The sequence below is a fragment of the Canis lupus genome, chromosome 18 (assembly GCF_011100685.1).
Source record: "Canis lupus familiaris isolate Mischka breed German Shepherd chromosome 18, alternate assembly UU_Cfam_GSD_1.0, whole genome shotgun sequence".
NCBI lineage: Eukaryota > Metazoa > Chordata > Mammalia > Carnivora > Canidae > Canis > Canis lupus.
The window spans coordinates 10962721-10979405 of record NC_049239.1 but is presented as its reverse complement, the minus strand read 5'-3'; the positions used below and the strand labels follow the sequence as shown (position 1 = coordinate 10979405).

General features: G+C 38.6%; 1 protein-coding gene across 2 annotated transcripts in view; it reads right to left on the bottom strand.

Annotated features, from left to right (window-relative positions):
- VPS41 (VPS41 subunit of HOPS complex) overlaps positions 1-16685 on the bottom strand; it is a 167783-nt gene that overhangs the window by 87743 nt on the left and 63355 nt on the right. For both annotated transcript variants that reach the window (XM_038562670.1, XM_038562671.1), the window contains exons 5-6: positions 9078-9152; positions 1714-1776 (exon numbers count right to left, since the gene is read on the bottom strand). In XM_038562670.1, the coding sequence (XP_038418598.1) occupies positions 1714-1776; positions 9078-9152 (138 nt within the window). The remainder of the gene's footprint in view (positions 1-1713; positions 1777-9077; positions 9153-16685) is intronic.

Genomic DNA, 16685 nt, shown 5'->3' with positions numbered 1-16685 from the left:
GGGGGAGGGGGAGAGGAAGAGGGAGAAGCAGCCTCCCCACTGAGAAGCCCAGGCAGGACTCGATCCCAGGACCCTGGGATCATGACCTATGCTGAAGGCAGAGGCTTAACTGACTCAGCCACCCAAGCGCAGCCTCCAATTTATTTCTTGATATATGGTGAGCTTTCATATGCTTTTGAAACTGTCCTCACTAAGGTCACCAGTGACTTCATAATTACCAGGTAAATGCCCTGTGTCAGTCCTCATCATGTCACTTCTACACTGATGCCCACTCCTTTCTTCTGGAATCTCTCACTCCTCTGGCTTGCCTGACACCATTCTTCTGGAGAGTCCTTGCTCCCCACCCCATATACACACTGCCTGAATCATTACATTGGAATGTTCCAGAATTTCACCATCAGTCTTCTCTGGTCACTCTTTAACTTCTACCTGGATGATATCTTTAAACAATGTTCATCCTACTCAACTGTGGTTATCAACTTTGCATTTTTAGGACCAATCTCTACCTGAGCTCCACATTCATGTTTTTAACCTCTAAACCATTTCCACCAGATATACTAGTCATTTGAACTCAGCACCAAATGAGCAACATCCCTTCTTGCAGCTGATGGCATCACCACATACCACTGCCAGAGCAAGAACCAGCTCCTCCCTCCTTCATCACCCCATCCAACCCATCACGATGGCTTGCAGCAAAGTCTACTTTCTAAAAGCTTTCTACGTTCACGCCTTCAACTCCACCTTGAATATTCCTGACCCTCCTGTTAATGAGGTCCTATGAAGCCCTGCCTCAAGTTCAGCATTAGCCTTCTAAATTGCCTTCTGTCTACAATCTCTCTCCTGCTTAAATCACCCTCCACTCTGGCAGAGTTGCCTTTCTAAAACACACATCAGATCCTATCTCTCCTTTACCTGTTGATCAATAAGTGTTTGAATAAACAAGTGAAAACAATGAATGACCTCTTCCTTCAACAGCTCTAATCATCACTTTAACGACCATAACTGTTATTTAAGACCGCTCTTCCTGCCACGCATCTATCAGCCCTCTAATCTATACTGTATATAGTCACCATATTAATTTTCCTTAAGCTTAGCTCAGTTTATGTCACTTCTCTGCTCTTAAACATTCAATAATTTCTCCTTATCTACCAGAGTTCCAAATTCTCTAGCCTGAAAATAAAACCAGCCCCAAACTGCCTGCACGGCTCTCCTGCCAAGTCAGTGTTTTGTGCACCATCTAAACTAGACTGTTTTTGCCACTTCCTGAACACAACTTGGAACTTTCTGGCCTCTCCATCTATATTATATTGTTCTTCCACATGGAGAGCCGGTTTGTCTGCCCTGTCCATTTATTAATGCCCACCCAAATATCACTCCTCCTGTGAAGCCCTCACCAACAAGGACAACTAGAAGTAAACTCTTGGCTTTGGACTCCTTGATACTGTTTTTACCTCTTTGATTCTTTAATCATAGGCTGTATGTGTCATCTCACTCACTACAACAAAAGATTCCTGGGGACGGACCGATGTCATAGTCATATAACACACATCCTGTGCTCTTTTACACCATCAGATGATATCTAGTACTTCCTAAGTATTGAGAAGATGCTTACTGACAAAATTAATGCAAGATGGGTAGCGCTCAAAGTACTGCAATCCTAATTGTCTTAGTTAAGAAAACCCTTAGAAAAATTAAAATTTACTGAATACTTACTTTAATGGGACAGTCAAAAGTCTCATGAAATTCTTCTCCAGAATACAGTCCAAACACCTGCACCTGAAAAGTAAAATGGATCCTGTGAGTTCACCATGACAGCAACAAAGAAGGCTGCTGAGTCGGTCAAAATACATACTATTGATTTTTTAAAAAGTAGAATATTTAATAATCCAAGACCCCTGTGATCTCTATTAAAGATCCAATGAAAACAATTCTATCAGGGTGAGAGTACTCCACTGCAATTAAGCTTTTATAAGCATCTCATGGATATAGTTCCCTTTACTTACCACAAATTTGTTTTATTAAATGGATACCAACTTTTAAAAATGAAATAGGTATGAATAGGTTATTAATATTCTTTTATGAACTTCCCATAGGCTAGCCCTAAAGGAATTATTTTTTCCTTCCCTTGAAGGAAAAAAAAGAGCTTCTTTTTTTTTTTTTTTGAGTCATATATACATAAATCAACCATGCAGATCAATGTAGCAAGAGATTAGGTGAACTGCACTTCATTTATAATCTTATGCTGAATCTACTGAGAGTGTATAAAAATAAGATTTAAGTTTCTACTTATTACTGCCTCCTTTAAATTTGTTCCAGACTACTTTATCCATAATCTGAGTGGTTTACTTAAAAACTGAATGATAGACATATTGCAAAAAGTACGAATCATAAATTTACAACTTGATAAATTTTTATGAAATTGCATAAACCTTGCAGACACCATCCAGATCAAGAAATAGAACCCAAGGAGTGCTTTTGTATTGCTTCGCATTCAGTAACACCCTCACAAATGAACCACTACTTTCAGGTCTATCACCACAGATGAATTGTGCTGGTGTTTGAATTTTATATAAATAGAATCATAAACTATTTCGCTGGCTTCTTTCACTTTACGTCTTCCTTAGAAGATTTATCCACACTGTCATGTATAGCAGTAGCAGGTTCTTTGCCTTTGCTGTATAGTATTTCAACGTATGAATACACCACAATTCACATATCCACCTTCTGTTGATCATTTGGGTTGTTTCCACATTGGGGCTATTACAAATAATGCTCCCATGAGCACTCTTTATAAATTTTTTGGTGCACTTAGATACACATTTGTGAAGAGTACGTAAGTGGGAATGGAACTGTCACAGGCTAGGCAACTGTTCACATTTAATAAACAGCCAAACCATTTCGCAAAGTGGTTTCCATCAATTTACACTCTTATCAGCAGAGCTTAAGATTCCAGGAGCTCTCAGACACTTGGAGCTAACTATTAGGGGCACTTAGAACTGTTTCCCAACACTTGGGATGTGTGCACTTTTTTTCTAGTCTCTAGAAGAGAGGTAGTACTCCTTCTTTAATTTTGTAAGAACTCACTAGTGAAGCCATCTAGGTCAGATGGCTCTATGTGAGGAATTTTTAAATTACAAGTTCAAATATTTAAGTAGTTATAAAACTATTCAGGCTTTTGATTTCTTCTCATTTTCATCCTAGTAATTTGTGAAAGGTTCATTTTTGCGAGTTCAAAGAGGAAAATTTACTCATGACACAATTTTTCGAGACAGAGTCATTCATTAAGAGGTAAAATCATGAGGACACCCTTTTTGGGGCTACTCCTTTCACATCCTGTGCCAAGTGTGTTACCTGGATTCCAACAACAGCACACAGTCCAATGGAACAAAGATGGAATGTGATTTACCCTGAGGTGGTCTGTTAGAAGGTATTCTTGACATATAAACACATGCATGTCCCACTACCATCTTGCTTCTCATTGTTTGGAGGAATTATCATTACTGCACAGATAAGATCCCTGGATACTAATGGCCAGGCCCCACCCTAGACAAACTAAACAGTTCCAGTGGGGTAGAATGGCATTTTAAAAGGTTCACATCTGCAAGTATGCAGTTAGCAATGAAAATCCTGCTCATTTGGTCCTTATAGGAACACCGCTAGGTATGACAGCAAACACTACCAGGCCTGTGGACCAGATGATTCTGCAGAAAAATGAATGACTTGCCCAAAGTCATTAAGAAGCAAGAATAATGTTCCAAACTCTATTCTCTTACACACTAACATTATATGACACAGCCTATAATATGGAAATAGATGTCTTTCTATGTTAAGTGTAGGCAAAGTGGGACAGGAAAAAAAACATTCAAAAGCCTCAAATATTTACCAAACGGAAATGAAGGTGAATGTCAGACTCTGAATTAGGCAACTCTGTGACAAAAGCTGAAACTAAATGAAGCCGACCATTCATTCCACTGGACAAGCTTTCTTCTGACTACAGCAGAGTAAAGGTGATATTCAGAACAAAAGTCAGGGGATTTTTATTGTGGGGAAAAGTATATGAGATGTAAATAAACAATGTATGAACCCACAGAAGAAGACTGAGGCATCAGTAAATGAGAAAATAAATATTAAGGAATGTGAATCTAAAGGTGAAATTAAATTATGAATCAACAGGGATAAATGTCCCTTAAAAAATTACGAACCCATATTAAAAAAACGTTATGAACCCATAGGAGACGTAATAGTAGAATAAGGGGGAATCAACAGGAAAGTGAACAGACCAGAGCTCTGGGCTATGTCTCTACTGCTACGTTTACTTCTTAATCACCTCTTCCTCAAATACTCCTATTTTCTCCTTCAATATGGAAAACACTGTAACTTCATGAGACAAGTCTCATAAATGTGAGCAGTACAAGCAGGGTAATTTGTAAAATCTTCTACATTTTGGTTCATTCCAGTAATGTGACAGGCCAAAGGAGTTGGTCACAAGTTATACTACTATAGCTAATTAAACCCAAAACAATTTTTATTCATTTCTTCTCTTTCTCCCTCTCTATTCACTTTGCCTTTTGTCAGTGGATATCATACTTGTTTGTGAAAGGCATTTGTTGAATGTCTGCCTAGAATTCTGGCTTTAAGGAAGATCACATTCCAGATAAGAACCTGTAATTACAGACTAAAGTAGAAGGGATCCTTTTGAAAATGGTCTCCTCTAACAATCTCCCCCAATTAATCACAAAAATATCTAATGAAGGAAAAGACAAAATTCAGAACAGTTGGCCTTATAGTCAATCTTCTGCAGTCCTGGACGATTTCTCATGAACTCTAGGCCCGAACCACGGAAAGTATGTGATATGTTTTATTGCTTAAAGTAAAGAAAACGTACCCTCACAAAGCAGTAAGAAAGGTGTGTATTCTTCTCCAATTGAGCATCGAGTTATATTATTTGCCAACCGGGAAACTGGGCGACAGCCCATCTGATATAGAGTAACCGTGCATGAGGTGGCCAGAGTGTCAAAACAACCCCCCAGGAAGGACTTCCCTTGAAATGGCTTCCAGCTTCCAAACAGCAATGGGTAGAGTAGGAAGAGGAATGAACATGAAAGTAGCCATTCCATTGAGGGTGGTCGCTGAAGAGACCCTCACAGAGGAGATTGCCAGTTTTCATTTCCTCCACCCATAAAGAGTGTCAGAGACTCAGGAGAGGTGACAGCAGAGGCTCCCACATCACTGGGGGTGCTGCCTTCACTGATTACCTCTGGGCAGAGGAATTCAAGCTCATTAGCAGGACCCCTGTGCGGAGCTGAGAAGGTGATTTCCACAACACCCAAAATGGTAACAGGCAGGGCCAAGAGCAATCAGACATAGAATGTGTTTGCTAGCCCAGATTCAGAAAGAGCCCTTCTCCTTGATCTGGAATGGATAAACAAGCAACAAAAAATGTATACAAGGTCTATAAAAAGGATACTGCAGAGCACAATTCTGATAACTTGGAGGGAGAAAAAGCATGCTTTTAAAAATGTTTACTGGTAAGCGGATAAGAAAGAAAACTAGAAAACTGTTCAGTGACTTCACTAAGATGACAAGACCTCCATGAGTCTGGAGCAGAAAGATAGCCTGATGATGCTAGTAAATACAATGTTTCTTTAGTTCCTCATACTATTCCAAACAATTTACAAATATTAATTCATTTACTTCTAATAATTAAGGAGGCAGACACTATCATTATCCCCATTCTATAGAAGAGGAAACCGACTGAGGCACACAGCGACAGGAATAATGAACCTGACATCATACAGCCAAAATGTGGCAGGACAATTCTACTCCTAATCTTGACACTGTACTGTCTGGCACTTTAAGACATACAGAAAGCTGTAAAACTTTAATTAAATATACTATCTGGCTAATATGCAAATAGAACTCGAGGGATGCCTGGGTGGCTTAGCAGTTAAGCATCTGCCTTTGGCTCAGGACATGATTCTGGGGTCCTTGGATCGAGTCCCACATCAGGTTCCCTACAGGGAGCCTGCTTCTCTCTCTCTCTGCCTCTGTCTCTGCCTCTCTCTCTCTCTCTGTGTCTCTCATGAATAAACAAATAAAATCTTTAAAAAAAAAAAAGAAAAGAAAAAAGAAAAGAAAGAAAAGAAAGAAAAGAAAAGAAAGAAAAGAAAAGAAAAGAAAAGAAAAGAAAAGAAAAAAGAAAAGAAAAGAAAAGAAAAGAAAAGAAAAGAAAGAAAAGAAAAAAGAAAAGCTCAGAGCAACAGAAAGACTTCAGGAAAATTACAAATCCAAGATGGAATAAAACTCTATTCCATAAGGCAAAACTGACATTGGGAGGAAAGCAAATCAGCAAAGGGAACAAACCAGAAACTCTCCGTGACTACATAGAAATGAGGAGGACAAAAACATTGAGAAAGAAAAACACATACGTGTGTGTTGGTGTGTGTGCTTGTCTGTGTGTCATGCACACAGTATGACCAATTTTCTTAACAATATACCTATTTTCAAAAATAGATAAGTACCATTCACCCTCTCGCCTTGAAAAGTTTAGGTACAATAATGCAGCTGGGAGAAAGGCCAGTCTGCAATGGGTTAAGAAGTGAATGGCTAGCTGGAAAAACAGTTAACATACACCCAGAGGGCTCACCATACACCCAACATCTGGCAACAGGCAGGCCCCCCCAGTGTGTCCGCTGCCCAGCAGCAGAGGCAGAGGCACTGGGAGGCCAAGGGGGAGCCCCCAGCCTAAGACAGGGGAGCGGAAATCCCGCCCAGGCAGGCGGAATACAGAGCCAGCTCTTAGCCTCTGCACTGGAACTGCCTCCAGCCTAAGTATTATTGGGTTTCTTTGAAGAAATGAAAATAAATGGAACTGAAGCAATAATCAAAATCAGAACTGAAGTAAACTTTCCCAAAATGAAAACAATACTTCAGTATATGGATCAAAAGGACTTACTGTGTTCCAGACAAAATTAATGAAAATAGACCCGAACAAGACATAACTTAGCAAACTGAACTACAAGGGCCGTATATTGTTGTTTTATTGTTGTTATTATTATTAGTCTAAGCTCCAAGGCAGGACAGAAAAAAAAAATTAAAAACGTTTTGTGAAGGAACAAAAGTATGCTAGCCTCAGACATGTCCGCAAAAATAAAGGTCAGACAAAAGGGAGCAACAGCTCCAAAGTTTTTAAGAGAAAATATCTCCACCCTGAACTCTACACTAAATTGATCCTACTTTATGTATGAAGGCGACATATTTTATCTAAGAAAAATCACAACAGCCACTTAAAGATGCATTGCGTCTAGATATCTAGGGGGGTTTATCTGTGTAATAATCTTTATGTTTTTAGCATTACTAACTACTTTGCCAGATCATTCTATACTAGATACTCAATTTCCTCAATAGTGGCTGGCTTACAGGCATACATACACATGCACATACATGCGCAATACCAGCTAGCTTACATAAATTATGTGCACCAAAAGATTTGTTTTCAGTTCTATCAATGCTACTAAAATATACGTGAAAACTATTTTTAAAAATGTATCATGGGTCTACACCAAATATGGCATTTATAAATCTATCTAAATTGGAAAACAGGTATTTGCCGAGAAGTATACCAGGTGATATCTTAAGGTCATTAACCACTAGCCACAGTAAAATATCCCACTTTGCCATATCAAATAATTATTCAACAATGAAAGCTTTGAGAATTCCTTGATGAAGTATTTTAGTAAAAATTCTTTTCCAATATGAAAAACAAATATTCTCTTTCAACAATTTAGTTCAACTAAATTGGTTGTCAGCCCAGAAGGAATTCCTTATCTTTAAGAAAACAAAATAAAGATGATCTTTCCTTTACAAATACATGACTAAAAAAACGTTTCATTTGTTTGGGTTAATTCTAAATTTCATTACATACCAACTCCTCCCTCAACTCCCTGACAGTCTGGTCCTCCTCAGAATTTTAGAAAGCACTATAAAACTTGACAGTGCTCTTTGGAAAACACAGTGTTCCAATGACCATTTCAAAGGACCTTTTGGGCCACATTAAGCTTAGATATATAAAATGTATTCTTGTGTTTCAAGAGGACTTTATTTTTCTTTTGCTGATAGATTAAAAGGGTATAAATCTTTTACATGGAGTACATTATTTTTCATTTACTCATCTTAATGACCCACTGAATTTAGATCATGTAAAAATGCAAAATTAGATTAGGAAATGTGCTCTATTCAGTCAGGAATATGTAAGATTGTGTAATGATTCTAAATGCACTTTCTTCTCAAGCTGTTATTTTAGAAAAGTAGCTTAAATACACTGTGCATTAGAATTTTATCATTGCAAACCAACATTAGAAAAGACTTCCATCGACTGGAAAACAAAAAAGACATTCTTATAAGTGGAAAATCAATCACCACAACCACTAAATGTCACAGCTCAACATCAGCAAGAAGCACTGATAATTGTTAGTTATACACTGCACAAATGATGTATGTCCTCGGTAGAGGAAGTGGGTGCCAGGTTTTTAGAAAACTGTACATATATTGATTTTACATTTATTTAATGTGGCCATTGTAAGACACTTTATTCTTCTGATAAACTATGATTGCTTATCAAAAGATTCTATAATTCAAGAGAAACATTCATAACTTGTGTGAAAATGAAAACCACCGGCCCACAGAAATCAGGCCCACAAAATCCAATTTTGTGGATTTATGGCAGAAAGGCATTAAACTACTGTCTTGCAGGAACTGCAGACTAGTCACTGAAGTATAAGTGGCACAGCAGTAATGATTAAGGTGACACGTCCCCCTGCCACAGCTGTTAATCAGCTTAATACTAGTAACATTATTGACATTCTTGTAATTACTTTTCCTAAGGCACATTTGTGCAAAATATATTTTACTTTAATTATGAGCAATCGGAAGCAAGTCCAATACCCAAAAAGAATAATCAAGATTCTCCTAGGGCAGGTATACAGTAAGCAGAGGTGTTTCCAAGCCCCTAGAGTGGGAGAATATTCCAGTCCTCAGAGCCAGACGGTGCTTTCCACCTGCCCCAGTCATTGCCATACCTTGCCATCCTCTGAACACACGCCCATGTGCTCTCCACTTTCATCCAGGCTAATCTGATTTATCTTCACAGGACTCTATTAAAATAAACAAATAAACATGTAAAACTTCAGGAAAATATATATCAACAACCAAATGCTTTGGCTCTTTGTAATATTTAAGTGATATAAACTGTCTATTAAGTTTAGATGTGTGAGTCCAAGACATACTTGGCATTTTGCAAATGCAAATGGTAAAGCACAGCTTTGTTCTCACATGTGTAATAAACCCAGAAACCTAGATTTCTCGAAATTACATATTTCATATGCTTCAAGTCCCAGCTAAAATGTTTTTTGTTACAGGTTATATGGCTTTTTATTAACTCTGTTCTATTTATTCCACATTCCTAAAATTCCTTCCCAACCAAATCCATTAAAAGAACATAACAAACACCAATGTAAAAATCATGATGTAAAGAGAAATTTTCACTGTTTATTAGCTTGTTATGTCAGCCACGCTATCTGTTCTTCTCTCTTAAATCACAAGTCAACTTTGTATTTGCACTTTATTCTTCGTACTTTCTGGGGGGAAATCCACAGGGTCTAGTTGATATTCACTAATTTGTTATCCCTATTCTTTTGAGTAATCTCAAATTTTAAAAATCTGTCAAGACCGAAATCAGGCATTCTATTTTGGATGTATTTTCCCAAGTATAAATACACAACAGAACTTTTACAACTGTTCATGGCTTTCTAGTTTTCTATGTAGTCAACTGTTTACTTACTTAAACATTCATATAGGTGGATTTTCCAATAGAAGTTAAAACTGGTAAATGTTGACATTAAGAAATGGCAACCTTTTTCCCCCTTCTTAAATAATGGCAGCTTCCTGCTATTTTACACAAACATGATTGAACAAACTAAGCATGGAAAGAAAAGTAAGCCTTTATCAGTTATGACATGAGTCTGCAAATTAGTTTCTTAAAGTTTCTAACCTTAAAGTAATCTGGCTTATTGATAAGAATAAATGAAAAAATAGAAAATGGAATGTTCCTTTCTCAGAGAAAGTATCTTAGAACTAATAAGCAAAGGTTAGAGCAGATCCAGACTCCCAGACCTTGGAAGGCCACTCAATGACTAATGCTGCTGAGACAAATTCCTCAATCGCAGGTTAAGACGGCTGGCCTCAGAATCCTTCCTCATGTTGATTCCCGCACAAGCAACATTCCTGAAATGCAGTCTATGAAAAGCAACCTATCTCCTTAAAAGTTCCTAGAATGTTAGGGTGCCTGGGTGGCTCAGTCGGTTATGTGTCTGCCTTTAGCTTGGCTCATGACACTGGGATCCTGGAATCAAGTCCTGCGTCAGGCTCCCTGCTCAATGGGAAGCCTGCTTTTCCCTCTGCCCCTCTTGTGCTCTCTCTCTCTCTCAAATAATTTTTTTTTAAAAGTTCCTAGAATGTTAAAAAGAGGAAAGGATCTTGTAGATAGATATTTGATCCCTTTTATAGAAAAATAAACCAAAGTCCACAGATGAGAATCACAATAAAGAACGAGGGATCTAAACCTGAGAGCACTGGACAGGCGTCCTGCACAGGGAGTGTTGTGATGAATGGCAAGGAATATGCAACACAAAATACATGCTGAACTGGGACACAGTGAGGCCAGCATGTCTGGACTTCTGGCTGACAAGCCTGACTCGGCACAGCTTCTACAGTCTTCTCTGGATAAATGCTTTCCTCATCAAATATCTTCTGTCACCACCCTCCCAATGCTCATCATTTTGCTCATCGCACATTTTAATACCCATTTACTCTCGGCAAATATAGACCTCACATACCCCTGACTGTAATTTAACCAGGATGTGATATAATCTATCTCAAATTATAATTTAATAGGTGCATGGAAGCCTGAACAATGTCGAGCTTTTCTCTCCTGTCCTGTCTAATTCGGTGGTATCCACACGTGACCATATAGGTTAAATTAGTAAAAACTAAACAAAATCACAAATTTCATTCCTCAATTGCACCAACATCTGCCAAGTGCTCAACCACCACACAGACCAGCAGCTATCGTATTAGTACACCAATCAGAATATTTTCCTCACTGCAGAAACTTCTACTGGACGGTGCTGTTCCAGGCCTACAAAACTGAGCCCTGACACGGACTGCGGTCCTTCTTTATAGGCCTTTCTTTACAACAACTCACAGTAAGAAGTGTATTTCCTTCCCATATGCATGTCACAATTTATGTGATCTTTTTTCTTGGGCTCTGGCATCTTGCCAGTATTCTCCAGGTCACACTGTATCATTTTCCAAAGACTCGGCATACACAGTAGCTGGTCCTCAGGATCTCAGGGGAAACAGTCGCCATAGGATGAGCATACGATGGGCATAGGATGGTCATCGCTACCTCACAATAAGGAAAAGGAAACTTCCAGACTTTCTCAGAGCTGTCTGGAACCACAGGACTTCTCACTGGCTAGTCATAAGAAAAGCAAACTTTTAATCACAATGTGTTTCATCCTGAGTAGAATATGTACTGGCATATTAGCAATCTAACAGGGAAAAGCACATCTACAAAATTTGAGAATCTTCTTTTCCTCACATCTCTGTTAGCAACAGAAATTTTTTTAACCTTATTTTTCTGCCAATGATCATTGATTTACTTCCCTACTTGTAAACAAGCATTTTTTTAAAGATTTTATTTATTTACTCATGAGAGGCGGGGGGGGGGGGGGGCGAGGGGCAGAGACACAGGCAGAAGGAGAAGTAGGCACCATGCCGGGAGCCCCATGCGGGACTTGATCCCGGGACTCCAGGATCACGCCCTGGGCTGAAGGCAGTGCTAAACCGCTGAGCCACTTGGGCTGCCCAACATAAGCATTCTTAAGTCTGTTGGCCAATTAATTTGCTCAAGCACTTGAGCTTGTTCACAGACAGCTTTTACTCATTTTTCTATGGATATGTGTGTTGCTATTTTTTTTAATTTCCTTTTTATTTTTAGGGTATGAGACCTTGGTACAATCTCTCACCCAGACGCTGTATGCAGTCTGTTTTTGTTTTTGTTTTTGCTTTTAATTGCAAGATGGTTATTACTTTTTTTCTAATGTTTACGTCTTCAATACTTTTGGGACTCATTTTTTTTCCAAAAGGATGTCCAGTTGGGGTAGCCCCATTTATTAAATAATCCATCCTTCTTCTGAAGAGAACTATGTCATATAATAAATATTCACATACACTCAGATAACCTTCTGGGTTTTTAGTTGTGGTCTCTTTGATCATTGCTATATCAATTCATCACTGACTTAATTACAATACACATAGTATGTTCTGCTATCTGGTAAAAAGGCAAGACCCAGCCACAATTCTCCATATTTTCCTTGGCTTTTCTCAAGGATTTTTATGCTTCTCCTGTGAAGTTTAAAATCAAATGACCCTCACTTTGCTAAACACAGTGGTCAGTGGTCAAGCCTAACTTACCTTAACTGATACGAGGATGCTAATAACTCTCTCCTTCTCTTTGCTTCCAGGATACTAAACTTATCTGGTTTTTCTTTTAAATTTCCAGCTTCCCTCTCTGTGTCTATGGCTAGATTCTCACAATCTTCTGATTTCTCTGTTTCATGGTTCAGTCCTTGTAGCTCTTCTCTCTGGCGTCTATATTTGCTCCTTTGGCTATTTTCTCCCAAGCCATGAACTGACTCTTCTATTTCATCTCTAGATTGGGCCTCTTCCTCTTTCAGACCAATACACAGAATTGCCTGTTTCACAGATGTACTTGGATGCCTCACAGGCATTCAACTGAAGTGTATCCCAGCCCAAGATCCTGATGCTCCCTTATGTAAGGGCCCTTTTTGGGGGGGGGGGGGGAGTTCAATTTGCCAACATATAGCATAACACCCAGTGCTCATCCCACCAAGTGCCCCGCTCATTGCCCATTACCCAGTCACCCCAACCCCCCGCCCTCCTCCCCTTCCACTACCCCTTGTTCATTTCCCAGATTAGGAGTCTCTCATGTTTTGTCACCCTCACTGATATTTTCACTCATTTTCTCTCCTTTCCCTTTATTCCTTTTCACTAATTTTTATATTCCCCAAATGAATGAGACCATATAATGTTTGTCCTTCTCCGATTGATTTATTTCACTCAGCATAATACCCTCCAGGTCCATCCACGTCGAAGCAAATAGTGAGTATTTGTCGTTTCTAATGGCTGAGTAATATTCCATTGTATACAGAGACCGCATCTTCTTTATCCATTCATCTTTCAATGGACACCGAGGATCCTCCCAGTTTCGCTATTGTGGACATTGCTGCTATAAACAGTGGGGTGCAGGTGTCCCGGCGTTTCACTGCATCTGTATCTTTGGGGTAAATCCCCAGCAGTGCAATTGCTGGGTCGTAGGGCAGATCTATTTTTAACTCTTTGAGGAACCTCCACATAGTTTTCCCTTTTGAATGTTTTCCTCATCCCAGTTAAGGACGACTACATTCTTCTGGCTGCTCAGGGAAAAAAAAAAACCTTTGAGCTATTCTTGACTTCTGTTTTTCTTTCACACTCTACTGTGTATCTGTCAGCAATTCTGATCATCTCATAAACCAAAGTTATCCAGGCTGTGACCACTTTCACCAGCCCTACAACAGCCATCATGCCATCATCATTCTTGTCTGGACCATCCTAATATTCTCTTAACTAGTGGACCTGCTTCTGCCATACTCTCCCAGAAGTCTGTTCTCAAAAAACCAGCAGAGAGATATTGTTAACAAGTTGATCAGATAATGTCATTCCTTTTAAATCCTCCAATGGCCTCCTATCTCAGGATAAAACCCAAAGTTTTTACTATGAGCTGAGAGTCCTCAACAGTCTGGTTCCAGTCCTCCCGCCAATCTCTCCCCTCACCTATTCTCTGCCTTGTTCTCTCTCCTCCAGCCACGACGACCTTCCTGCTGTCTTCCTGCCTTAGAGCCTCTGCACCTGTCTGCCCATGCCCAAAATGCGTTCTTGCCAGATCTTTACTGGTCACCTTCTCAGGGACGTGCTCTGGCTACTGATCTAAAATTTCAACATTCACCAAAACACTGCAACTGCTTCACTGCTTCATTTTCCCTTGTAGCACTTCTCACTACCTACCTTATTTTACTTATTTATCTATTCTCTGTCAAACTCACTCGCTATATTAAATTCACGAGAGACAGTTCAAAGAGTAAGAAATTCAAATTGCACAAAAATTCTTCCAGAGAAGAGAAAGGTTTCCCAAATCATTTTAGGAAGCCAGCATAACCTTATAATAACAAAATTCAACAAGGTTATTTTAAGAAAGAAAAGATACAAGTGAATCTCAGTCATGAACATAAATTGAAACATCCTAAAGAAAATATTAATAAAGTCGGCATATGTACAAAAGCCAAGTTTATTCCAGGAACACTAAGACTGGTACAATACAGGGAAATGAATGAATGTAGTATAATCTTCTGCATTAAGAAAATAAATGAAGACTATCAAAAGATCATTTCAGTAAATGCAGAGAGTGATCAAACTCAACACCCATTCATGGTAAAAACTCTTGGCATAGTGGGAGAGAAATTCCTCATTCTCACTTAATGGCAAAATGTTGAAAATTTTCCCTCTGATATATTTACAATATTAACTCTTCTAATCCATAAACCTGGAGCATTTCTCCATTTACTAGACAGTCTTTAATGTCTCTAAACAAAAAATTTGATATTTTTCTCCTTAGAGATCTTGCATTTTATTTTATTCTGGGAGTGGCAATGCCTGTAAGCACCCTTTTCTCATTCCTGGTATGTGTAATAGGATTGTTTACACAACATACAAAAATAGGCAAAATTCTATGACAGTGCACAGGGGGTACACATAGAGGGTATAAAATGAAAAAGAAAAACTAAGCATTTTCAATTACGAAGATCAGGGCAGTAGGGTCCCTCTAAGGGTACCGCAAGCAGGGCGAGAGAGCTGTCACATGGTCTATTCTCAACAGAGTGCTAGTTACATGATGTTTTGCTTTATAACTCTTGCTTTTCACTGCATATTTTATGTGCTTTGTCAAGTTGTATTTCACAAAGATAAACATTAAAATGTTAAAATAAAATTAAGGGATCCCTGGGTGGCGCAGCGGTTTGGCGCCTGCCTTTGGCCCAGGGCGTGATCCTGGAGACCCGGGATCGAATCCCACGTCAGGCTCCAGGTGCATGGAGCCTGCTTCTCCCTCTGCCTATGTCTATGCCTCTCTCTCTCCCTCTATATGACTATCATAAATAAATTTAAAAAAATAAATAAATAAAATAAAATTAAGAAGAACTTGCTCATGAAAATGTCTGTGGTCAATACCTTCATTGGCTTATTTCTTAAATCATCGTTTTGTTTTGTTTTTTGTTTTGTTTTGTTTCCCAATGACTGTCAAATAACTCAAATGTTCTCATTCTATTCTGGTCATTTGATTTTCCCAGAAAATACTGCATTTCATATCCTTAAGAGATGAAAATTTCTTTTTCTTCTTTTTTTTTTTTTAAAGATTTTATTTATTTACTCATGAGAGACAGAGAGAGAGAGAGGCAGAGACATAGGCAGAGGGAGAAGCAGGCCCCGTGCAGGGAGCCTGATGTGGGACTCGATCCCGGGACTCCAGAATCACACCCTGGGCCGAAGGCAGACGCTAAAACGCTGAGCCACCCAGGGATCCCCTCTTTTAATATTTTTAATATTAAAATAATACTTTTAATATTTTCTTCTTCTAATATTTTAATAATACTAATGATATTACTATACTACTACTATTACTACTACTACTACTACTACTACTACTACTACTACTGAGCTAACATGTCCTATTGTGGCTTATTGTGCACCAGTCTCTAAGAGTTTTACACATGTACCATTTGGTCCTCATGGCAACTCTAGGTGACAGGTACTATTATTTTTCCTATTTCCCATTTGCAAATATGAGAATGTAATTTTAACGTGTTTTATTTTATTAATTTCTAATTACATATTAATTTTCCCTTTTTTGCCTTTGGACATTTTGTTGACCTTACTGAACTTCCTGACATTAATATATTCCACGTTAGTTGTTAATGCTCATTTGTTAATCATAAAATAATCAAATGTCTGGCATTTGCCTTTGAGTATACCAACTGGCCACAAATCAGAGGCCAAAAAATAATGTGTAATTGCAATAATTATTTCCTCTTTGAGAAAAGTAACATTTTATTTTATTTTGTTTCATTTCTAAGGATGGTGACAGTATTAATTGGTTACTTACCTAGTTATTAATAAATTCTACTGTAACTACAACTGTGGTCAGAAATGTGGTTTGTGTAACATTTTTTTTTTTAAATCGTTGCTCTTTGAAACCTAAGATATTCATTTCAAACTAACACATATTCTCTGGTTCAAAATACATTTTTTTTAAAGATTTTATTTATTTTTTCATGAGAGACACAGAGAGAGGCAGAGACACAGGCAGAGGGAGAAGCAGGCTCCACGCAGGTAGCCCGATGTGGGACTCAATCCAGGGTCTCCAGGATCATGCCCTGGGCTGAAGGTAGCACTAAACCTCTGAGCCACCCAGGCTGCCCCAAATACATATATTTTTAATATATGTATATTTATAT